At 35.5% G+C, this 26720-nt stretch overlaps 1 protein-coding gene across 5 annotated transcripts in view; it reads left to right on the top strand.

The window, feature by feature from the left end:
- EYS (eyes shut homolog) overlaps positions 1 to 26720 on the top strand; it is a 797842-nt gene that overhangs the window by 308347 nt on the left and 462775 nt on the right. For all 5 annotated transcript variants that reach the window (XM_064412283.1, XM_064412282.1, XM_064412281.1 and 2 more), the window contains 2 exons: positions 14229 to 14426; positions 16779 to 16900. In XM_064412283.1, the coding sequence (XP_064268353.1) occupies positions 14229 to 14426; positions 16779 to 16900 (320 nt within the window). The remainder of the gene's footprint in view (positions 1 to 14228; positions 14427 to 16778; positions 16901 to 26720) is intronic.

The raw sequence follows: 26720 nt of genomic DNA, 5'->3' as shown, positions 1-26720 counted from the left end.
AATCACAAGTCTGTAAGGCCAGATGGGATCCACCTGAGGGTACTGAGAAACTGCCAGAAGGGCTCACCAAGCCACTATCCATCATTTGTCATCAGTTCTGGCTAACTGGGAAGGTCAAAAATGACTGGAGGTTGACCAGTGTGATGCTCATTCTCAGGACGGGTTGGAAGGAGGGTTCAGGGAACTAAAGGCTTGTCAGCTTGGCCTTGTCACCTGGCAAAGTCATGGAACTGATTATCTTAAGTGTGATCACATGACACATACAGGACAACCAGGGGATCAGGCCCAAACATGTGGGTTTAGGATAGACAGGTCCGGCTTGACCAACCTGATCTTCTTTTTTAACCAGGTGGCCCACCTGGTGAGTGATGGAAGGGCTGTGGATGTTGTCTACCTGTACTTCATCAAAGCCTTTGATACTGTCTCTAAGAACATACTCCTGGAGAAGGTGGCAATCCATGGTTAAGACAGGTGCACTCTTCACTGGGTTGGGAACTGTCAGGATGGCCAGGCTCAGAGAGTGGTAGTGTATGGAGTCACATCCGTGTGATGGCCAGTCACTAGCAGGGTTTCCCAGGACTCAATATTGGGTCCAGTCCTGTTTAGTATCTTTGTCAATGATCTTTGTGAAGGGCTCAAGGGCACCCTCAATCACTTTGCAGATGACACCAAATTGTGTGGGATTGTTGATTTGTTGGAAGTTAGGAAGGCTCTGCAGAGGGATCGGGACAGTCTGGTTCAGTGTGCCAAGGTCATTATTATGAGGTTCAATAAGACAAAGTGAAGGGTCCTACACAGAACCCCTATTCATCCCTACAGGCTGTGGGCAGAGTGGCTGGAAAGCTGCCTAGCAGAAAAGAACCTGGGCCAGACAGTTTGAACATGAGCCAGTGTGTGCCCAGGTGGCTAAGAAGGCCAATGAAATCCTGGCCTGTACCAGCAATAGTGTGGCCAGCAGGACCGGGACAGGGATTGTCCCTCTGTACTTAACACTGGTGAGGCCACACCTCAAATCCTGTGTCCAGTTCTGGGCCCCTCACTACAAGAAAGACATTGAGGGGCTGGAGAGTGTGCACATGAGGGCAACAGAACAGGTTAAGGTTCTGGAGTGTAAGTCGTACCAGGAGTGCCCAAGGGAGCTGGGGTTGCTTAGCTTGTAGAGGAGGAGGCTCAGGGGTGACCATATCACTCTCTACAAGTTTCTGAAAGGAGATTGTACCAAGGTGGGGCTTGGCCTCTTCTCCTAAGCAGGCATCAACAGGACAAGGGATGAACCAGGGAAGGTTCAGGTTTAATACCAGGAGAATTTCTTCACTGAAAGGGTGATTAAGCATTGGATAGACAGTTCAGGGAAGTACCGGCATTGCCATCCCAGGAGGTGTTCAAGAAAAGACTGGAAATGGCACTTGGTGCTGTGGTTTAATTGATAAGGAGGTAATTGGTCAGAGGTTGGACTCAATGATCTTGAAGGTCATTTTGGTCAAACATAATTTATTTTATGACTCCATTCTATGATAGTATTTTTGGTACAGGCTGTCTGAATCTGTTTACTTCTTTACAGCTCTGTTCAACACCTTCCAATGTCAAATTCTTATACTCATTTTGTCTAGATTTATATGGGTATAAATAGAAGTAGGTTAGGTTTATATGAAAACGCTACCTCGGTCTCACACCATCTGTTTATTTAGTGTTAAACTGCTGCAAATGTAGCCTTTAACAGATTCACAGTAAGCCAACATAACGGCTAGTTAAACTAGTTTTCTAATTGTGTGGATATATTCCGGGCATTTTAATGAACAGCTTTGTGTGCACTAATTACAGATTACAGAATTACTTAGTCAAGAAAGCACATGCATGATGTTAATGGCAAAAATTATAAGGGAACACCTGTTTTGGTTTTGAGTATTTTCACAGACTTTCTTCCTTCTGATATTCTCAGTGGAAAACAATAAATTCTGCATTATGAATGCTGTGATTTACCTGGAAAGCAATCTGAAGATGTATTTCCACAGTATATTGCAATGATTTGATTGTTCTATCACAAAATCTGACTTGAAGGGCATGCACTGTTATTAGGAACATATGTCAGGAACATGTACCAGTTGATCAGATGTACAGCAGACACCCTTTACACAGAATGTAGAAATAAAGAATTCAGAGCATAACATGGGCATTCAGGTGCATTCATAAAAAAGATAGTCTGTCAGATTAAGCTAGAAAATGATTCTATATATAGAAACTGGCTTACATACATTTATCATGCTTTTGGTTTTATTTCCTTGACTATTTTTATTTGTTACTTTGACAAGGAGACTAAGAAAGACAGAAAGTTTTGATTTTTTTCTTTATTCTTCCCCTTCATTTCCTCATGATTTTTAAAAAGGAAAAGCAAATTTTTTCTTTCTTCACATTTCAAGTCTTCTGAGAGCAGGATAACTGCTACTCATTTTTATGTGTGGCAAACTTTATGATATCCTGAATTGGTACTTTTATATTTTAAAACTTTTATAATAGTTGTACATTAATATGAAAATTCATCAGAAATTTAATTAAGGTATTACTGTGTACTCATAGTTTCTTGTATTTTTCTTGGGAGGAGCAGTGGGTTTCTTTGTTTTGTTTTTTCAAAGCATAGATTTTTCTACTTAGAAAAAATGTTTTAATTCATTCCATTGGATTGCATAGAATAATGAAAGACATCAAAGGCTTTTAACAAAAATGGTGCTTGGGCAGTGATATATAGCTACATTTTCCTTCAAATGTCTCTAGTCCAGGTTGTGTGACTTAACTCTACAAGTCTGATATGAAGTTTTATTTCTGTGGGCACCAACTCTTTGTTTAGAAAATCCAATTTTCATAATGTGAATAGAGAACACTGGAGAATTCTATCTTCTAATGCTGCTGGTGTAACCCTAACAAAACTAATGCATTCCTCTCTACCAGTGTTCCCCTGAGAGTAGATTTCCTCCCATGCAGTGTAGATCATGGTCTTTATATAAATTCCAGTATTTCAATGGACATTTGCCACTGAAATTACTACCTTTGACTTCCCAAATGTTCACACTAACAGCTTGAGGGTACTAGCAGTCCACCTATGTGTAATTCAAGAGAAAAAGGAATGAACCTATAAGACTTTCAGATATGAAATAACAATCTTGTCAACATCTAATAATGTTCTAATTACTAAATATGATAGCTGAAGAATTTTCATCCTATTTCAGCCAAGTTCCTTGTCCTCATGGAGTTGAAAATTGATTTTCTGTTTTCCAAAATTATTGAGTTTTACCTGTAGTCCTGATATGGTACAAAATAATGAACTTCAAATTCCCTGTACTTTTACATCATAATTCTTTTGACCTTGATTTGGGGAAGCTCAAGATTTGATTAACAGAAGAAAATCTATACCATATTATGTTATTAATCTAATAAGAGAAAGAGATTCCTGTGTAAAACTACAGAAATCCTAGAAGTTACTGATCCCCTCTGAGTCTGTGCTGTGACTACGGTTAAAGAGAGAAAAAAAAATTATATATATCATATAGGTCTGTACAATATGCTTTTGTCATTTATAATAGTTATCTATGCCAGAAGTACTGTATGTGTTTGTGAACATGTCTAATTAATCAAACATGACAATCCACTTATAAAAGCCCAGCTCTTTGTTTCTGTTGGTTTTCAGCAGTGTTCTGCCACTAATCTGTTTAGTACAAGTCGTTATCACACCTCATGCTTTAAAGCTGAAATGCTTAAAAGTGGCCATGCTGCCACTTCCATACAATGCTGTGTGATGTTCTTTACATATAAGTCTTATCCTTAATATATCTGGTACAGTTGCTTCTGCTTGGTTGTAATATATTAATACCTGAAAATACACATTTTAGAAATATCTGCACTTCCACCTGTTTTGTATCATAAGTGAGGCACAACAGTGATAGTCATGTATATCAGTCATTTTGTATCAGTGCACATTTTGAAATTCTTCAGCAACAGAGGAGACAGAAGCTGTTGCATTTGCTGCTGACAAACACCTGGAACTGGGAGAAGGAAGGAAGGAAGATAAACTTGATTTGGATGCTAGACAAAATATTTTAATATTATTAATATTATTAAGCATTTGATTCCATTAGAGTGTCCTAGCTGGGAAGGAATTATACACTGGCAAGTTATTATAGTAACTTTTCTGCTATGATATTGATTCTAAAATTGAAGCCTTTCTATAACAGAATCACAGTTATTAGAGAATTGATGTTAAATCCTTGGGTAGAGAGCAGGAGTGAGAAACATGATGAGGCTGTATCTCATTTAGGGGTCCTAACAACTTCACAGAAGGTAGAATAAAAGCTCCCATGGCTCTATCAAAAAACACTGAGTTGTCCCATTAAAAATTCAAACATGTTCAAAACCACTGCAATTAGTAAGGTTACAGCTTTGCCTGTATTTATATCCATGCTGGTTTTATTGGTGGTTTTAGTGTTTTGTAAGAATATTGAGCTATATTCAAATATCCTTTTAATTGCCAAATTCATAGTAATTTATGGAACCTTATTGTTAAGAGATTTGAAATGACAACATTTTTAAGCCACATCACTGAAGTTACTCACAACTATTAGACAGCAGTCCTTGCTGAGAGTGTAGCAGAGCGAGTTTGTCCTTGTATAAGGCAAGCTGCTTTTCAGCATTCTTATCATGAAAAAGGTGAAGAATCTCACTAGTTTCTAGACCAGCTCATTTTTACAGAAGATAAAGTAAGACTTAAAAGGCTGGCTTTTTCTTCTTTGATATTATTCATAACTAAGAACAGATCTTGCAGTCCCACGCCAGGAGTGCAAATTTTCTCCATTTTCTACACTTGTATTTAAGGCAAGGCTGAAACTAACAAACAACATTTCTGTGACACATGGACTGAGCCAGTAATCTACTCATCCCAGAAAAAGCTCAGGAAGGAAGGAAGAAAGCATTAAAATTCTAGTTTCAATTAGAGACTGTATATTGGATATGTGATAGTCCTATGAGAGTTGGCATGATTTTTTTCTTTAAAAGAAAGGAGAAAAAACACCAGTTATTTAGTAACTTGTTTTTAATGAGTGGAGCAAAGATTTTTATTGTTGTATCCAAATTATTTACATCACTTCTTTCAAAATATGCACTGTATGTATTTTGTCTAGATTTGCTAATAGGCACGACCTTTTAAATCAAATAAACACAATTGTAGAGGAAAATTGAAATTCAGTTCTGAGGAAATGTCTACTTATTTCTTGCAGCCTTAATGACACATCTCCAAATGTGTTCCAATTAAGATCAAAGCAAAAATGGTAATTGACCATCAAACATGTTGCAAAAGAAAGTAAACTAGTGAGAAAGGCAACTCAGCAGGAAAAAAAAAGCTTAAGTCTATCAAAAACAAGAGTAATAATGGAGATTTCACAGGACACTCTATTATGAGAACAGCTAATTACAAAACAGATAATAAGTAAGAAATGTAAGTGCTCATGAAGGCAAAAAGCTGGAGTAGAGATAATAGAGCAATTACTTTTCCAGTGCTCATAGGCCAAATTCAGCCTTTCCTGTGCCAAGCCCCATGCAAGCAGGCAGGTTTGCAAGACCTCTGGCTCTTTCTAGTATAACTGTGTGTTAGACCATAAACCACTATACTCTGTTCAACATCAGGTTTAATCTTGTTTGGCCACTCTCTTGACACTGAACAGCCAAATAAAATTTTATTAAGGGGAAAAAGTGAAACTGATGCATAGATATATGAAGGGCAATCTGTATCACATAGGAGCTTTTTGAGGGAAGAGAAGCAGAATGTCCATATTTGGGTTATATTACCAAGAAATTCATTGCTTTTGAACAATAAAGGATATTTAATGCCTGAATGGAAATCAGTATGAGCTGGGACTTGCTTTTGACTCATTTATGAAGTCACTGGAGGATTTTGGATTTTTTTTCTGATATTTCTATTCAGTTATATATTGTTCCTAAGAGCTGCCATCTAAATGAATATTCTCATCTGCTTCTGTCTCCAAAATGAAACAATTCAGAGAGAAAGCCTTTTTCCTAGCCATTTCTAGTATCTGTTTAGGTGCTTTTGGGTATGTTAGATATCCACAAGGGTCTGGCAGATATGCCAAGGTCTGTAGCAGAGCTGTGGCCTTTCAGAACGGCGCTGAGAACACAAAGGCATCTCTAAAAACTGTGTTTGTTTAACTCTGTCCATACAAATTCAGTGAGATAAGTGCTGCAGTTTCAACTCTGCTTTTAGTTTGCACTTGGGACACATCTTGATCCACAAGAAACATTCTCTAATCCTATACAGCCATAAGTAATCTAGGAATACTTCATGTGTAAATCCAGTCACCTACAGCTGATCAAGGGGTTTGAATTTCATCAGTCATTCTGTGAGAATGGTGTTCAAGTTCCTCTATTCAGGAAACAGATTTAAGTTATGGAGATGATACAAGTTCTCTTCATTGCAAATGGAAATTTGGCCCTTATTTTTCCAGAAAGTATGTGTAAACCACCATTTTTAAAGACTTAAAACATGGTTACCTTTTCCAGGGCTGCTCTGTAAATTATGAAGGAATTGCTGCTGCTCAAACAAAAGTTTACCAAATTTCAGATGGGTTTTTTTGACTACTGATGCAAATGTTTTTATCTTTATTTTTCTACATAGCGAGCCTATTTATGGCATAGGGTCATCTGCCAATTCAGAAACTAAAAGTAATAAAATTGTAATCTTGGTGTCAAATGCTATAAATAATATCTGTCTAATCACTCAGACTTTAAGAAAATGAAAGTGTGATCTTGGAACAAAGAAGAGTTTGACCACCAGAACTAAAGGCAGCCATTACTGTAATTCATGGTTGACATCCAAAAGTCCTAAGCCATAAGGAAAACATAAGTTTGATACAAGTTTTCTGTAAGTTTCCCACACCTAATATTAATTTCAGATGAATGCTGTTGCAGATAAAATAAAGAATGAAAAGAAAAGCATTCCCATATATTTCAGTCTGAAATAAATTTTTATAAATTGTTTTCCATAATGGAATACTTCTTTTGGTCTCTGAGAAAGAGTGAGCCATGTTTTTATGTGAAATGTGAAATTCACCAATGTGCATACAGACATTTCTTCATTGTTTATTCATTTTAAACTGGTATATTTTGAAGAAAAAAACTGCACCTAAATAATATATTCAACTTCTGCTTTCTTCTATCTTTACAGAAATTTTTACAGGTATGGAGCAATAATATATACATCTCTGTGTGGTCTTCATTCTAAAATTTGTGATGCGGGTCGTTCTTGTACTCTATTTTAGCACTGTTGCATGCTCTGCATTATCATATATAATTAAGGAAATGTATTTTTACTTGAAAAGTGCTAAGTATTTTTTTTTTCAAATATTCATCCATTAAAAATAAAAAAAATATATGATTTGAAATCAGTATGGATTTCATAGAAAATGTCTTTACACTGTTTATACACAGAATCTCAAAGCAATTCATTTAATTAAAAGTAGAATTTGGATTCCAAAGAAAATAATGAATTTCCTATAAACTTGAAGTACAAAAAAACAACTATTAAGTTTTTAAAACATTATAATACTCAGCTTAATTTCAAGTAATATAAAGATATGCATGTTCCACTTATTTTTACTGTTCCCTATCCATTTTCAGGGTATTTCTGGGGTTTTTTATTTACTTTTACTGGACTTTAATGATCTCAGTTGTTGAAATATTTTCTTATGTCCCACAGCAGATGAAGACAAGCAGGCAGTTTTTAAAATAATGGCAAGCTTAGAGGTTCATTTAAGCTTCTCAAGGTTTTGAACTTTTAGTAGAGACAATTTTATCTTTAGCATTAAGACATTTAATATTTAAAGGTGCAAAAAACTCAGATGTTAGGTATCTAACTTCTTGCTCATTAGTGTTCCTGGGATTTTATGGCAAGTCTATGAAAACCTTTGGGATCAAGAGCTACTAAGCTGTGTAAAGGTGATGAAAACAAAACCACATATTTCTCTGAAGTGATTAAATAACTTTTGAATTAAAATTGTTATATCCACTCATTACAAAAGGATAATCTTGGGAAAAACAGTAAGCTTCATATAGATTGGGGGCAGGGACTGGGGTGGGCAGGCATGTTTATATAAAACTTTGCCTTTGAACACTGGGTTATCTCCTATAACTAAATATATATTTTATTTTTGTTGTAAAGAATTCAGTTTGTCTAATTTATCTTGGAAAAGAGTAGTGACTCATTTCAGTGTTAGAAGAGTCTTTCAGCTCTGTTGTTAAAAGGTAAGTAAAAAAGAATGAAACAATGCCATTCCAATGATGTTATGATCACAAAACCGCAGTGCTGGTGCTGCTACCTTCTTGTTGTTCTTGAAAGTTGCTTGTCCTCATGAATGTGTACTTAACATCATTACCAGACTTCTTGTTGTAATTTAGGAAATTGCCATCCAAATGACACACTTGTTTTTCTGGTAGATATTTTATTTTCACTGTATTGTCATAATTGTACCATAAGTCTGAAATGAGATGTATTTTGCAGGCCATACTTTTACAGTAAAATGCTGAATTTGAAAACTGTTGTCAGATTTCATTCCACAAAATGTTAGTAGCAAATGTTTTATTTATTAGATTATTTTCATAAAGAATAGCAACATTGAAGAGATGTCACTTCTGATTATAGGAGACTTCAGTACTACACATCAAAACATTTCATGTACACATTTATGCTGAGCAAATAAAACAAACAAATATCAATAGTTTCATATAAAGAAATATAAATTTATATCAGGCAATTTATTTTCTATGTAATTTTTATAAATTAGGCTTTTGACTTTCAGTAATAGCCTTAAAAGGACAGTGTATTTCAACAAAATAAAATCTATTTTCAGTGTTCATTTATGGTTTCATTTGGAAACTCTACCCTAGAAGTATTATAAGCAATACTTAAATAAGAAAAGCAAACTCATTAATATCAGCAGAATGAAGTTTCTAAATATGCACTATGCTTCTCACTCCTAAAAAAAAAAATAAAAAAAAAGAGCGAGAGAATATTTTCCAAACAGATTATTCATTGTTTGATATATAGTATGCTAACAGAGGAGCATACTGTATGCTATTAGTATATGCTTAAATGTTGATAAAGACATATAATACTTACTGCAATATATTGTGCAACTTTAAAGGAAATTGTTCTTCAGCTGACTGTTAATTTAATTGTTTGTGCATATGCGTTTGAGGATTCTTCTAATAGAGAGGCCTTTAGTTGTCCATTAAAGACAGTGTATTATTGCAATCAATAAAATGTAGCCAAGAATTAAACAAGCAAAAATGCAAAATCGGTCTAAAGGAAATAAGAACAGTTGTGAAGATGACCTGAACATATTAATTAATTAATTAATTGACTTGATGGATTCTTTCACATTTCATCTGTTGGACATTCTCTTTTTTGTCATTTACCTGTTTAGTGAGCATTACATTTTTACTCTGAATTTAAAAATTCTGATATGTCAGGGAGAGAAGGCAGTTTATAAACTGTTTTCCTGGCACAGCATTACTTTCTGTCAACAATCACAGACATGCTCTTTTCAGATCAAGTGAGAAGTTTCCGGTTTAGCACAAAATAGATGCATTGAAGTCAATCGGCTACAGTAAAACATTTGTACAAAAATATTTGTACAGAAATTCTTTAACGAATATTTAGAAGAGAGAGAAAATGCTGAAAACATAAAAACAGCTTTATGATTAAGGTATTTTTATTTTAAAAAATTAACTTATAACCTGTTTTCTGTTTGTTTTATCCTTAATCATACATCTTTTTTACAGCTTTGTAAAAATCTGCTGGTATGAGAGCAACAGCAAATGAGCTTGTTTTGCAAGTGTGCAACCACCACTACCTACTCCTATCCAACCTACTCCTGTTCACCCTTAATATTTGTGTGAATATGAATTTTTCAAAAAAAAATTCTATATTAACTCATTCAATTTTATTTTCTTGTTTTCTTGCTTCTTGTATCAATTAGCATTAATAATTAATTACTTAACAAAAATGTATTAAGATGATATCAACAGTTGTGATTCTCTGAGTAAGGAAATAGTATTTTTACTTATTACTCTCAACACTGTTAGTTACAAATTATTTGATTCAGGGAAAAGAATTGAGTGAGATGGACAGTCTTATTATTTTATTTTTTTTGTTTTACCAATCTTCCAGTTAGAACAGGAATAAAACCTTTGCCATTTCTGACAGTAGCAGACTAAAAGATTTTTCATGCAATGATATGCATGAAAGCTGGGTGGAAGAAAAAGGACATAGACTATCTAATTGAATATTGTTTGAAACAATGTGAATATTGTTTGAAACAAGGCACTAAAAAGATTATAATATTAATAGCAAGTTGGCTTGCTATTAATGTGGCTTAGCCTCACTTGGTAAAATTTTTATGGCCATATTTTCATTTATCATTCTTTATAAATGTCAGGCTAATTTAATTTTTTTTTCTACTTTACTATAGTTAGAATGAAAGAAGTAATTTGTTTTCCCTTAATCCTTAAAAAGGGAAAAATCTATTTTTTGTCAGGAAGTAGTTTTGGTGTAATTTCTACACAAATTTCACTGTAATTCATACTCTTCTGGGGAGCTACTTTGAGCAAGGTTCATGCTCCTGTTTGCAGAACACTATGGGAGGAAAGAGGAATGTGAGCTCCTCTCCATGCATCCTGGCTTAGTTTCCATGTTGACAAGGGAACGACCTGCTGAATAATAGCTACACAGGAGCAGTGATTACAAAATAAAAGGTGAATAAGTCTTTCTTAGGCTCTCTGAAGGAGTAAAGACTGATATCCACAGCAGCAGGATGGGAGGAGAAGATCAGGACAGGTAGAGAATGCACTCAGCCAAGGTGAGAAAGAGACTCTACATCTGTGAAGGCTGGAAGAAGATTCCTTCTGATTACTTGGATGAGAGGTTTTATCTGGAAGGCCAAGTAAGCTGTCTGAGTCTGACACATGCATCCTCATCACACTGCAACAAAGCAGTGGTTGATAAAACACTTCTCTGAGGGAGAGTGGTACCAGGTGACCAGACCTGATCTCTGAGGAGCTTCATTTGCATGTCAGAGATCAAAATGTGGAGGTTTATTTGCATGTCAGAGATCTCAATGTGGGGAAGAGATCACCAGAGTTTGGCTGATTACCAGAGCTTGCTTGCTTTTGCTGCTTGTCCAGGACAGCACCAATGACAATGCCAGCAGATACCCAGAGCATATCCAAGGTGACAAGGAGAATCCAGCAGCAGGGGCAAAGATAGAGTTTTCCCAGCACTGCTGATAGGAAGTTAAGCATCCTGGGGGCTAACATCTGATTAATGTCACAGGCAAAACTTCATTGATACATCACTCAGGTAGATCAGGCAGAGTGGAAAGGCATTTACAGAGATGTTGTGGTGGATATCTTCTACAGATAGTTTGATCAAGAAAATTTTATTAAGTCATCTTTAGGAAATTGGAAAAAAGACTTAGGAACATTAGTTCTCCTTGGGATATTACCACACTGACTTCTGCTGAAAACTGACATGGAAAGACACAAATAATTGATCATATTGACAATTTTTTAAGTAATTGCAGGGTGAGAAAACTAGGGGAGATATTTATCTGTATTCTGTATTTGTGAATAAGCAACAGGAAGTTTGGGATGTACAAGTAGGAAACAATTCTGGCAATACTGGCAGTGAGATGACAGAGTTCATAATCTTAAGAGAAATGCAAAATTCAAGTAGCACAATAATGATTCCAAACTTCAGTGAGCTGGTTTTCATTAGCTCAGAAATCTGTTTGGCAAGCTCCCATTAGAGATTGCACTGAAGGGAAAAAGGATTTGTCTTGAGCCCACTGATTTATCTTAAAAGACCATTTCCTCAAAGCACAGTTCTTTCCAATGTGCAGGAACTCAAGCAGGTGTGGCTGAAAAACAGATAAATGGGCTCCTGAATGAGCTTAAAGAGAAAAGGAAGTGCACAGAAGGGAGATGCAAAGGTAAAGCTGCTTCTCCAGGTAAAGAAAATTAAGTACTGCATTACTGGATCATCTGTCGTGTCCATTTAGGATTGTGAGCCATGTGTTAAGCTTATTTGTGTATTCCACTTTAGGAGTCAGCAGGGTTTTCACTCATGTCAAGCTGTTGTGAGATAAATATGGAAACTTCAGGGCAAAATCTCAATGAGCCATATGGCTTCTTTTGCTGTGCAATTTCATGAATTCCAGATCTGAAAGTGCTGGCTGTCTGTAGCAGGATCATCCTGCATCAGAAAAATCATAAGCATAAAGACAGGGAACAACTTGTGTTATTTTTTCCTCTTTTGTCAGCATCATTACTGGGGTCAAAGGGCTGTTGAATTTTTTTAACCTCAGTTCTGTTCCTGCTTGTGGTACTTGTTATTAAAAATATTTAGAATTCAGCCCTTAAATTGCAATCTTAGAGTAAGCAGTCAGCTCACCTACGATCCTGCTGACATTTTGGACAGTGTTTGTTTCATTAATATGCAGGAGCTGTGGCCTGTGGCCTGTCTGCACTGACACAGGGCAGAAGTGTCAGGGTCAAAGAGCTGTCATGGACTAACTACAGCTCCCATTCCCCATCCCCCTGTGCTATTCATGGGTAAGGAGGAGATAGAGGAGTCTGAAGAGAAGGAGTGAGGTTGAGTCTGGGAAGAAAAGAGGGGTGGAGAAAGGTGGGTTTATCTTTGTGTTTGCTTTTTACAATCCTGTGCTATTTTTAATTGGCAGTTAATTCAACCAGTTTTCCTCAAGTTCTTTCTTTTTGTCCATAATAGTAATTTGTAAATGATGCCCCTATTTTTATCATGGTCCTCAAGGTTTTCTCTCTTATTATTTTCATCTGCCTGTTGAGGGGGAGTGACAGAGCGGCTGTATGGGCATCAGTCAGCGACCAACCCACTCTAGTGTAACTGTGTGGATTATATCTTCTACATGATTACCCAGGTGTTTTGTCTTGTAGTGTCACACTGCCCATCACTAGATTAAGGTTACAGCCTGCCTGAGGAATGGAGAGGTTTTTGGGACAGGGAGAAACTGCTGCAGAAAGGAATGGCTGCACAACCATAGTGGAGGCAAGGGCACTGGTGTGCAGAAGGCTTGGAGCACAGCAAACCCTGGGAAGCTCCACCAGAAAGCATGGGATAGACACAGCTTCAGTAGTTATGGAAAGGCTTCAAAGGGATTCAGAGGGGCTTGTGTACGGTTTGTTACAGCCCTGAGAGTCACTAGTCACTGTCTGAAAGTAAGCCTAAAAGAACAGACTTGCCTCCAGCAGCACTGACTGAAAATGCAAGCAGATTTACAAACCGAAACCCATTTGATCTCAGTTGTCTCTGCCACCCTCATTTCCAATATCAGTACTGGAAAACATGAAACAGTTTTGTTATGTTCTAACAAATTAAGACTCAATTTATAGGACCTTTAAATCTCTTTTTATGTAATTATTTTAAATTAAAGATTTAGATGAGGGCATCTGTGACCCAAGATCCACAATCATACATTTCCTTGGGTAGCCCAGATAAATGTATGTAATGTATGTACTCTGCTATACAAGAGTGTTAGTAAGGAAAGAGTACAATTGGACTGTGCTAGATTTTCTGTTGTATGAAATTTTTATAAATAATGATTAAATAAGTACATATTTTCAGTAAAATAATTGTTATTCAGTCATTGCTGATAAGTGGAATTATTATACAATGTTACATACATTTAATTCATGTTCACTATTATAGGTTAATGTATGAACAATTCACGTGGTAGTTGTGACAACAAGTTGTCAAGACAAAATAGCAGGAAGCTTCAATCAAAATAGTGTTTTAAAATACATTCTAAAAAATTTCATTTTTGAGCTGTTCAATACACAAGGGTTAAGATAATAGATGGAAAATATACCTATGTATCTAAAACTGTGAGATAGCTATAAGATTTTAAAATGTATTGCATCATATAAAGTAATATAAACAAAATATAAATTGTCTTTTTTTTTTTAATGATACCAAGCGAATAGATGTTTCCGTATGGTAATATACATCTACGTACCTCTGAGACCCTCCTACTCAATTTTAACCAGGACTATTAAGAAAATATAGCTCATAATAGACAGCAGCTGCAGGGATATATTCATTACTTTAACACTGACAGCTTTGCCGTTTTCTTTTTCAGGTTTGAACTGTGAGTTTAGGCCTTGTGAGGCCAGCAATCCCTGTGAGAATGGAGCTGTGTGCATAGAAGAAATGAATTTGGACGTTTTTCCCCTTGGATTCCACTGCCAGTGTGTGAAGGGCTTTGCAGGTCCACGCTGTGAGATCAATGTCAATGAGTGCAGCTCTAACCCTTGCCTCCACGGATACTGCTATGACAGTGAGTTCAGTCTGGTTACTCACTTTAATGTAGGGTAGTCTTTCTTTTGAAGCTTCTGTAGCTGCTGAGCTGCTCTGGGGAGAACAGTGGATAATTTACTGAAATTTAGCTTGTCTGAAGCTTCACAGCCTGTACCAGAAGGATTATTTTTGCCAAAATGCCTCAACTCCCGGCACTGGGGTTTTTGTGTTCGGGGGTCAGAATCATAGCTAATGAGAAATTTTAATGAGATTTGTGCTGTCTCCTTTGATACCTAAATTAACCAAAAACATCTTACATTGTGCATTTCATGAGACAATATTCAGGTGTTGAAAAAGAGTTCACAGAGCACTTAGGCATTACATGTCATAAGTCTAATAAGACAAAAAATTCTGTTTAATTTCAATGTAAAAAGGTGCACCTGTTTACCTTCTGCATGTAACTGTGTAACTTACTCTTTCATTGCAAGATGTACTGAAAGGTTTTAGAAGCAGCTTGATTACCCTACTATATTCTGTCTGGATTGGCAGGCCAAGTTTCGCATGGAGTACTTATTTGAAAATTTTATAGGGCTCTTACCATCTATCTGACACTTTCTACACTTGTTAAAAAAAAAAAGAAAAAGTAGAAGTAGTAATTTTCAGAAGATCTTAAAATGCTGACTGAAAAGCTGAAAAACATCTGAAGGTCATGTAGGCAACCCTGCACAAAGCTAGACTGATAACAGTGCTGGAACAGGTCAGTCAGGGATTTTTCTACCTGAGTTTTGAAAGCCTTCAAAGAGGGACAGAAATTTCACAAACCTTTTGGGACAGTGTATTCCACCGGTTAACAACTCTGGCAATTCCTACACTCTTCCAGTCCCATCCAAATCTCCTGAGCTGTAACTTTGGCCATTGTCTCATAGTATCTCCTAGTACTACTAAGAGATTTCAGTTTTGTCATTTGTGCAAGTATCCTTGAAGTTATTGTTAAATAGCTCTCTCACTATGAACACTTCCCTAAAGGCCTAATACAAAGCAAGCCTGCTCAACTTTTAGGGTCCACACTTCAAGCACTGAGTAACTGTGTTTGTGCTCTTCTACATCTCTCTCCTGTTTCCTCACATCCTTTTTCAAAAAAGAATGATGATTTAAGAGCTTCCATGAAATTCATATTTTTTTAGAAAAATTTGCAGACAACCTAATCAGCCTACTGGTTTCAAATGAGATCTTAAAGAACTAAGCCCAAATTACTAAATGCATCATTGTCTAAAACTCTTCTGGTAAAAATAAAAATAAAAATATAAAAATCAGTTTCAATAAAATGTCCTGAAAATTCTCTCATTCCTGATCTGGGAATAAGGTGAGTGACTTTATCTTCCATCTAGAAAATACTATTTCCTATTACATTTACAGATGTTTTCTATGTGGTCTACATTAGTTTAGAGATACTTTTGAACTGGAATTCAGATGAGCTGTATTAAAGTTTTTCATGCTGACGAAGTGCCAGTTTTTTGGAGAACAGCTTGTCCTTGTGGTGACTCTGGCTTGAGTTTTATCATGTGGACATTTAAGTTCCTCTACCCTATGTGCACTGGCTGCAGAAAACTGGAATTCTAAGGAAGCTGGGAAGCTTTTGGCATATGAATAATGCTCCTGTGCTGAAGGACTTGAAGCATTTAATGAACACAGTAGCTGCTGTGTGTACAGACACGATGGTAGAATAGATTCTGTGGTAAATCTCAGAGATAATGAAGAACTCAGGGACCCCTTTGAGGTTAAAATAAATGCAGGCCTGCAAGAAGCGTGATTTCTTCTGTCATGAATTCCATATATGGATGGAGCACTCTAAAGATTCCTTGCCATTTGGATTACTAATGACAAAAAAAAGAGACAGGATTCTTATGATTATCTTGTTAAGAAATACATAATAGAAAAGTTCAACTCAAGTATATTTTCCCTTAATATAGTGGTATAATATGAGGCATTCCTTACAAAAACAATAACAACATTAAAAGCAACCAATAAACCAAGCATTGTTTAACTTCCATATCTTATTTTGATATCATTTTAAAGATAGGATCATATGTATTTTGTGATTGTTTTGTGATAGAAAATTGCTCATTACTTATAACATCATTTTTTAACTCATTGATTTATAACTCTTGAATCAAAATATTTCCATTGTGTAAGTAAAATTCAGTACATGAATTTGCTTTCATATTTATAAGATATTTTGAGACCACATTTAATTTATTTCAATTTTTTAACATGTCCACACTGTTTAAGTTGGTCTTAATAATTTCCAGATAGTATTCATAACTGGAACTTAGTAAATTTACTACCTTCAGTTGTCATGACTCTCAGTACTGAAGTGTGATCTCTCTTGCAGTTGTCGATGGCTTCTATTGTTTGTGCAATCCAGGATATGCAGGACTGAAATGTGACCAAGACATTGATGACTGCATAGTTAACTCTTGTGAACACAATTCTACATGTGTTGACCTACATCTGGTTAGTAGCAAATTTCTTTTAATTAAAATTATTGTTAAGTTTTTGTTCTAAAATCTAAAGCGATATTTTTCTGAGTTCTAAACTTCCTTTTGATCCATACATACACATATGAAGGGTTTATAATCATACTTTCCAGACACTGGTAATTTTGTTTATTTATAATTTTATAGGCAGTGGGAAAGAGGAGTATTTTTATCATCTAAAAGCAGTTACTGGGTCAATGTGGTTATACAGGGAATTCAAAATGTGCAGAAAATTTTCTACTGGGTGTGTTTATGATCTCATTATAAATGACAGGAATACTCATTTATACCAATTGCACTGGCTTCAAAAGGACTTAAAAAGTATCTTACCCAAGAAAACTGATTTACTTCAAGAACTTCAGCATTTATTTTAAAAATTCCACAGATATATTAGTTTTGGAGATATGAAGTGTGTTAAAAATAACATGTCTTAGAAATAAAATCATTCTATCACCTGATTCCTCCACGAGAGGAAAGAAGACAGATTCACATGGTGTAAACTTCAACACCTGAGGTGGCCCATGACCTCTGTCACTCCTTCCAGGAATCTGTCAAGAAGCAATTTGTTTTCAATGTACTCAACAGAGACATGAAGATCATACAGTAAGAATACTTTCCTTAAGAAACATTCAGGCTGTCAGAGAAATTACCAGTTAAAAAAAGAAAAAGTGGAAGAAAGGACAGCTTTTTCTTTCTTATTCCAGTTTCTACAGGCTCATTTGTGAGAATACCAAACAAATAAATGTTGAATTCAATTTTATATTATGAAGCTTAAATGTAGGTTACTCTATATAGAATGAACTAAACATCTAAGCACCAACCAAAGATTGCTGAGGATGTAGGCAGCACAATCCATAGTTCAGCTTCCCACTATTTGAACCGTCACTTTGGGATAACTGAACAACAACAATTCTGCTGCATTATTGCTGAAGATGTTTGCAATTTCAGGAACCCTGGAGTGTATGAGAGGTGTGGGTTTGGGGGGTTTTCCTTGCTTGGTTTCTTTGGTTCTTTTGATTTGCTTTTTTTTGTTGTTGGTTGTTTGTTTTTGCTTGCTTGCTTGTCTCAGGACATGCATAAAGAAACTGCATTTTTTTTCTGACAAATCCTGAGGGTAACCTGCAATTGTCACTCTTTCCTAAGCTTGAACCAAACTTAGCTGCTTCAAAACAATTTTCTCAAATTCTCCATTTCACAGAACTGTTTCTTCTTTACACAGTTAGAACACTTTATGTATTGTACAATATTTTGGAGGGGGTTTTTTAACATGTTTCAAGAACTAGTCAACACCTTAGGTAAAATCAAGTGCTTTATATGGAGACCACAGTTTGTGACACTTTTGTTATTGCCTTTGGATGCTATTGTAAATGTGTATTTTTCTACCACTAGACTGCAGTTAATATTTCAAGATCCCATACTGGACACATATTGCCATCTTAAAGTCACACTAGAAAGCATGCCACAAAACAAATTTTATGCCTCCAATTCATGTGCTTTCTTATTCTCTAGGAGAGTGTGTTGCAACTGTTGACATTACAGGTACTATATGCAGTTTTTGCATTTCATTACAGGATTTATATGCAGTTTAAACAAAGTTCTTCCCAAAAAACAAGGTGCCGGAAATGGAGAAAAATACAGATTTTTAAATTAAATTAATATATTTTACCCTTTGAGAATTTTGGCTATGCTTCACCAAATTAGTTGAAATATTGATCGAGGAAATTTTAGCAATTTGAGCAAAATTTAGCATGACAAAGAATAGTAGCTCACTGCAATTTCAAACACTGTTTTAATTTTTTCTTCATGTCTGTCATCCATTTTTTTTACCTTGATTTATTTGTGTTTATTTTTCTTTCTGTAGTTCCTATATATTTTTCACCTTGTTTGTCACAGACCTATGCAATTTTATTTTAAATGGAACACAGCACAGCAAATCAGTGAGAGGCATTCAAACTACTTTCTGAGAAAGCATGACATTCAAAATATCAATGTTGATACAGTTAGTATCTACAGAAAATAAATGCTGTAGAAACTTAATGGCAAGGTGTTATATTAAACTGTGTTTGATCCTTTGCAGTCTTTTTCAAAAATTTTCACTTATGTTGTCAATATTGCAGCAATCATTTATGTGAAAGGATTAATTTTGTTGTTGGCTAATACACATTGAAAATTTTCACTATTTCTTTTTATTACGGGATTGTTCTTTTGCATTTTTAAATGCAACAAAATTTCACTCTCAACCCCGCCCCCTGTCCCCCCCTCCCTTGCATGGGGTTTGCTAAGTAGAAAAGTTATTTTGAAAAGAAGTTGGGAATTTCTGGTATTCTTTTGCTATAGCAATGTTAATTAATTTCTATTCAATATTTAAATTTTTCCTTCTCTATTCTTCTCCAGAGTATATTTACTTAAACTAACATTTATCATACACTTTTCTGAAATAACTTTCATGTGGATCATCTTTTAAGTTGAATCTAGAAAGGGACCTAAAAGACGTGTTCACTGAGTGATTGCATTACTCAGTTTATATGTGATTATATTATTTCACATGCTATGTCCTTTTTCATTATCAAAGTGTACCAAATTTTTTCCAAATCATATTATCCATTTATATGTCAAGATTCCTCAGTGATCAACACAAAGAGTATTAATGAATTAACATACTTTCATAAAAATGGAAGAAGACTCATCCTTTCTTCTTCAGCAGCTTTAAAAGGACAGATAATTAATTAACAATCCCCTAGAAAATTAATTTTTAACAATACAGGCTCTCTTCCTCCTCCTCCAAAAGGTAAAAACTGGAGGATAGGAAGTAAGTGAAGCATAATAAAGGAAGATTTAAAAACAGATGGAGATTTCAGCAGTTTCATAATTTCTGCATCAAATACCATTTTCTTTCAAAGTTATATTACAGTAGCCTTATTATACAAGACCAAAGACCAAAGATCTGAATATGAGAAAGAATTCTAACATATGCTCTAATTGCAACATATATTTCACAGACTTTACCTTGGGTCTCCAGGTAGGGGGTGGCATTAAACAACTGGACTGTGGGATGAATCACAGAATAATTTACTTTGAAAAAGATCTTCAAGATCACTGACTCTAACTGCAAGCTAATGCTGCCAAGTTCATCACTCAGCCACGTCCCCAAATGCCACACATACACACCTAGTAAATACCTTGAGGCATGGTGGCTGAATCTCTTCCCCAGGCAGCCTGTTGACACCATTTTAATGAAGACATTTTTCCTAATATGCAGTCTAAACCTTCTCTGGTGGGAGATCAGGATAGCTGAAATACAAATTTTAATCACAAAAATGCATCAGCATAAGGAGATTCTGATTTTCTACTGCATCTGAAAATTCCAGTTCTCCAAGAGTTACCAGCATGTTATTATATGTCAGAACAAGCCACTGTCAGTCATATTAAACCCTCTGGTGGCTTAGAAATAATTAATCAGCTACTCTTATAAAAGCTTCATTCTGCAGTCCAGCAGCTCAAATATTTTGATGCATTTTTTCAAGGCAAGGATGAATTACCATTGTCAGAATGACACTTGCAATATGTATCCTTCATTTTTGGTGTTGGTAATGTGGCATAATATAGAGCCTTGAAATTAGACAGCAATGTTGTCTTAGCAATGCATCAGAATGAACAGGCACAAGAATGAAACTTGTGAGGGGTTGATCCAGCTGCCAGCTAAAGACCACACAGCCACTTATTCACTCTGTCCTTTCTATGGGATGGTGAAGACAAAAGAAAAAGAGCAAATAGAAGAAAACTAGTGGGTTGAGATAGTTTAAAAAGCAAAGGAAGAAGGAGGAAGAAAGAATAAAACAAATCATGTGATTCAAAGGCAATTGCTCACACCTTCCATATGAACACTGATGCCCAGCCAGCATTTGAATAATGGCCACCTTATGGTAGAGTTTCACCAGAGTAATTTGCAAATTCTTATTTAAAAGTCAAAATAATTAATTCAAAGTATTGTTGGGGAACAATACACAAAGATATGTTGTCCCTAATGATTTATATAAGATCAAATCGTGTATATAATCTATACAACATAAAACTTTAAGTATTTGCCTTTAAAAAAAAAAGAAAAGAAAATAGTATCTTCACAATAGCTCTGAATTCAGCTTTTGCTTGTGTTCTTCTGTATGTCAAATTATAATTCAAATCCTGTCACTTCAGTGTATGTGGAGATCCATGCAGAAAATTATAATAGATGTTTCTTTCAGAGCTTTGTTTCTGGAAGCTATTATTTCTCTGTACTTACTACACAGTCAAGTAAAAAAAAAAAATAAACTGGAGGTAAAGTTATAGTTATATGATAATGCTTGTATTGCAGTTCCATGTCCTTCTTGTGGTTAACTCTATCCTTTTGTTTTTAAAGACAATTATTTTCCTTTCAATAACATTTAATGTTATGGAAATGAGCTTTCCAATAAAAACAATTGACAATGATGCTAATTTGAACTAGAAGAAGAAATATTTTCTTGTTTGATTTATGTTTTTAAATTGGTAAGGGGGGGGGAAGGATACATACAACAAAGTGAAATCATATAACTCAGGTCTTTTATGAACTTATGTTCTGGGTTGTATGGAAGCCTTATATGAAGGGTGGAGAGAGATGATTACTATTTTTTTTTTAATACCAAGAAAAATAGAGTTGACAGATAGTTTAAATTTCAAGAACAAGTAGTTTAGCTCATTTCATAAATTGTGAAAAAGACTTGAAAATAACTCTGTCATTGAGGACTAAAGTACATAGTAGCTAACTGTTAACAGATGAGTTACCCAAAAAGAAATTAGTCAGATCTTTGGACTAACCTAAAACAATTCCCTAAATTGGTACACTACACTTAAGTTCCTTGTAAAACAGAATTTTTTGTACTTTATGCTAAATAGAGAAAAGAATAAGAATGATCTTTAGAACCTATAAGTTATTTTAAACCATCGAGAAGCACTCAAAGTGCTTCAGGAGGATCATCTTCCTAGGTGATGAGAGCAGGTGATCTGACATTTGACAAGAAGTAAAAGGTTAGATAGGTGTGCATCAATGAAGATTCTAGATTTCTGTGGGAGTGGAAATTCTCTAAGCTTTAAATAAAGCAAAGAATCACTGCCACTGAAGTGGGTCTGAAACCTCAACTTAACTAAAAGTCAGACCACATACCATGAATGGCGTCCAGTGTACATAAAAAATGACAAGCTCGTAATAGTTCCGAGGCCAAATAAATTCAAATTGACATCTATGTGACTTAAACTTATGTATTGACCTCATTGAGAGTACCTATGTGGTGAAACTGTGAATGTAGGACAAATAAGTTTCACATTGCCAATTACACATCCTAGAGAAGAGCTATACAGCTGCTGTAGTTCACCCAAAAAACTGGCAACTGCAGCAGTTCTTCTGCAAAGTTTTGCTGCTGATACAACTCATTGTGCTGCCCTGAAGATTTGACTTGCCATCCCTGAAATATTCCATCTTCAATTTATAATTAGCTAAAAAAAAAAGAACAGTGTCTTCATAGTTCTTCAATAAAATGTTTTTTCAAGATCTGTTGAAATGCCTCCCTCCTCTGCCTTGTACTGTAGTGAATATAACAGTAAAAAGACTAAAAACTTAGTCATTATTGGGTATACTCCTTTATGCTCTAATAAGTCCAGTTGAGTCAAAGACTTTTGAATACACAAAATTAACTATTGATTTACTGACTTAGGATAATGTCCTTGGTATTGATCTGTGGTATTATACATTACTTGGATAGAGTGATTATGATATTTATGCTTTACTCATCTATTTGAAGGATGATTTTGGCAAACAAGTATCATATTTCCATTTATTTGTTTTATTTATGACATTATTTTAACATGTTTTAATTTGATCTTTTTGAAAGAAGATGCAGATTCATATCAAAATTTGTAACTTCAACCAGTACCATTAAATACCATAGGAGTGAAAGCCTTCTATTATCTTTTTCATAAACTGAATTTTAAGTCCTCTACAGAATGAATAAAACTGTCACAGAATGGAGGAATTGGAGATTAAGAGGAAGTTAAAGACTGGTTTTCCAATGAGACTTGTGAACAGAAGGCAAATCAATGCGGTAAAGATACAGGAAGGTAGTCCCAGATGGTGTGCTTTATGTTTTGCCCACAGTGAGGAGGCTGGACAGACAAAATCAGTGACAGCAGGGAAAGCAGTGAAGAACTTCACAACATAAGAAGCTGGAGAATTGTGGCCTGCTTGTGGAAAGCACAACCCTAAATGTGATTTGTGCACTCTATAGAGACTAACACTATGCTTGAGGTGGGAAATGAAGAGTTTGTATCTTTCAAGGCATTAAAAGACTATCAATGGTATTACAGAGACTTGGAACTATAAAAATGTTATTGATTCATAAGGAAGGGAATTCTAAAAAAGGACTTTTCGCTGCAGAGAATTACATAATGGCATGTACTTAGCCGACTTAGAGAGCAGAAGGTCATGGAAAGGTATGGGTCCAGAAGGAATTTATTCTGAAAGAAGTTAAATGGTGAAATCCATAGGTGCTCAGTCACTTTCTGAAAGCTTCCCAGATATATGTCCTTGCCACACAGCACACAATAAGTAATTGGAAGAATTAATTAAAGATGAAAAAATTCTCCATATAGCAGCAAGGGTGTTTTCGTTTGCTTAAAGTATATTAAATAGCTTTGCACCTGTTTGCTTTTCTGCAGAAAATGTGACTGTTACTCCCAATCCACCAATTATGAATTACAGTATGGTGTCGCTTTCGCATAATAAGTTCTGCAGGAATAAAGAACAGTCTCTCATTTATGTTTGCATTAAAAAAAAATAATAATTCACATAAACGTGTACAACTGACAAGCTATGTATTAATCTTTTTCATCCAAAGACTAGGAGGTCATTTCCTAGTTTCATTAGGTCTCTTTAGCTGCTAACCTCTCCAGGCTTGGGAAAATTATGTAGCACATGGAAAGGAAAATAGCCCAGAGAAAGACTTGTTATCCCATTTCTTTTAGTTATTTTAGAGTTCTCCAATCTGTCCTCCTTTAGATTTTAATATTCTGTTCCAAGAATTCAGACTAAAAATTTTTGACTGTGAGTGTGATGAGTCACAGGAACAGGTTGCTCTGAGAAGCTAAGGATGCTCCATCCCTGGAAACAACCTGATCTAGTGGAAGGTGATCCTGCCCAGGGTCCGTATCTTGTATTATTGTTTGTTGGTTTATTTGTTTGTTTGTTTGTTATCATTTGACCCCTATCCTTTTTCACTTATGACAATAGAAAAGAGGGAGCTGAAGAACACTGTGACAATTTTCCAGGTCTTGTACTACTAGGCACTGAGTTACCTGTTGTAAGAGTCAGTTTCTCTTGTTTTTGTTGCTTAGCTAACCTCTTTCAGAGAAAAAAAAAAAAAAGCCAAATTTTATTAAATATATACTGTGGTTGTATAGAATCTGTTTTATTTGCACAACATAAAATTCTGAAATATGCTGAGATATTTCCCAGAAAAAGTAATTTACAAGATTATTCTAATAAATAGTTTATCCTTTTACAGGAAAATTGACTCTGAAAGCACTGGGAAAACATGTAATTCATTTAGTGAGTAATCATATTAATTGATTTCTGCATGTCTATTATGGAATTGTGAAAATGCAAGATTATGCCAGATGTGGTTGGACTGAAATAAAAACCCTTGACCAAAGTTTCCTTTCAAAATAATCAAGAGACTTTAAATATTTCCTCATTACTCTCCCACATCACTTCAAGTCCTGCCTTCAAACATGTTTTGTAAGGGCTATTGAAGCCCTAAGCATGGACACACCTGCACATAAACCTATCAGAACTAGTGGTTAACCAGAAGCTTTCTGAAGCAGTAATTACATATGCATTTTCTTCTTTGAGACATAATGCCAAGGCTTTGAAATAGTTAGGCATCTTCATCACCTTTATGATCTATTATAAAAAAAGAAAGCTTATTTAGAGTTCTCTACTAACATTTTTAATAATTCATGAAATTTTTATGCTAAGGAAAAGATTTGACATATTGCATAAATGCTTTACTATGTTTGTTTCAGTACAGCTTTAATACCAGCCAGCACACCCTGAAAGTCTCAATAAAATGAGTTTCCATCCAGATTAATTCTGTTCTAGTCTGACACTGTATCTCTCATATTCAATCTAGTACTCTTTTTGAGCTTAATTTGTATAGAAACATGTTCCTTTTTATAGGCAAAGCAGATTATTTGAAGCAAAAGCAAAAGCTTCAGCACATTAATATATACTCTTTTTCTTATCAAATACCTATAATGTAGTCTGAAGTATAAATATCACTGCAATTTCCCTGGGAAAAATTCTGAATTTTATGTTTGGTTTTCACTCATTCACACATGCTCAGTGGAACCATTGAGTGTCTGGAGAACAAAAATGACTGAGATACAGAGGTGACATGAATTCTTTGCATTCCACCTATGTTTTGTCCCCTTTCTTTTCCTTATTCTTTTTTTCTAACTGAGGAAATGCCAATTAATGACACAATTTTTATTCAGGAATTGCTAGACTTTCTGTAGTGGGAATAATAAAAAAGCAAACAAAAAACCAAACCCAAAAACAAACCAAGAAAAAAGTATGAGAGAATTTCATCAGAACTCCCCCTGAGGTGAAACCAAGAACCAACAAAACATGAAAAGAATTTATTAATTTCATTATGTATTTTTATTTAATGAATATGTGAAACAGGTTCACTGTCCTTGTAGCAAATGAGGGACTGGGAGTTATGCCAAAAAAGTGTCCCAACCAGCTGAGCCTGAAGCGCTCAGCAGCACAACAAAGAACATCAAGTGGCAGTATGGGGGGACTCCATGCTGGGGATGAAGGCCCCCATCTGCCAGTACTACCTGTCGTTTAAGTAGGATTGCTGCTTTCCAAGGGCTTGGATTTGGAATGCCATGGTGAGACTAACAAGACTTGTCCATCCCTGGGACTATCATTTCTTGCTGCTCTTCCATGTAGGTACTAATGATGTGGCCAGAGCAGACCTGGAACACACCACAGGTGACTCCATGTCTCCAGAAGCATTGTAAAGGACATGGGTGTCCCAGTGTTTTTCTCTACAATCCTGACAATGAGAGGAAGTACTTGAAAGAGTGTGGGTAAATGCTGTTCATCAACAACTGCTTACATAACTGATATAGATAACAGAGTTTCATCTTTCAGGGCCATAGGACCTTGCCACAGGATTCAGGCTAGGAAGATGTGGGACTGAGTCGATCAAAAGGGACAGAAGTATCTTTGACAACAGATTGGCCAACCAAAATCAAATGAAGAAGTGACAACTCAGTTGTCAAACAAATGGTGCAAGTGATTTAGAGAGACCTTCTGATAAACAAGTTAGGACTGCAGAGGGCCCACTTCTCTCTATACACAAAAGTAAGGAGGTGCCAAGAGGACATGAACAAAACTATCACACTTTTTCTAAGAAATTAGTCTGACTGTGTGTCTATCTGAGATGCCAGTACATTAACCCCTGCAGCACCCCAGCAAGTGAAGAAGACATAGCCAGACTTCTCAGTCCACTGTGGTCCTCAGTCAAATAGGCCAAGGCCACAAACTGAAATAATGCCGGGTCCATTAAAAAGTAAAGAAATTATTTTTTAGTATAAAGGTAACTCTGAAATAGGTTGCCTGGAAGTGTGGTATCCATCCTTGGATTTATCAAAAACTCAACTGGATGAGGCTGACTTAAGGAGGAAGAAGGAACCTAGACTTAAGGAGGAAGTTTTTC

The sequence above is a fragment of the Passer domesticus genome, chromosome 3, assembly GCF_036417665.1.
Source record: "Passer domesticus isolate bPasDom1 chromosome 3, bPasDom1.hap1, whole genome shotgun sequence".
Classification (NCBI taxonomy): Eukaryota; Metazoa; Chordata; class Aves; order Passeriformes; family Passeridae; genus Passer; species Passer domesticus.
Note: the sequence above shows the minus strand (reverse complement) of the source record. Positions and strands in the feature narration are given on the sequence as shown.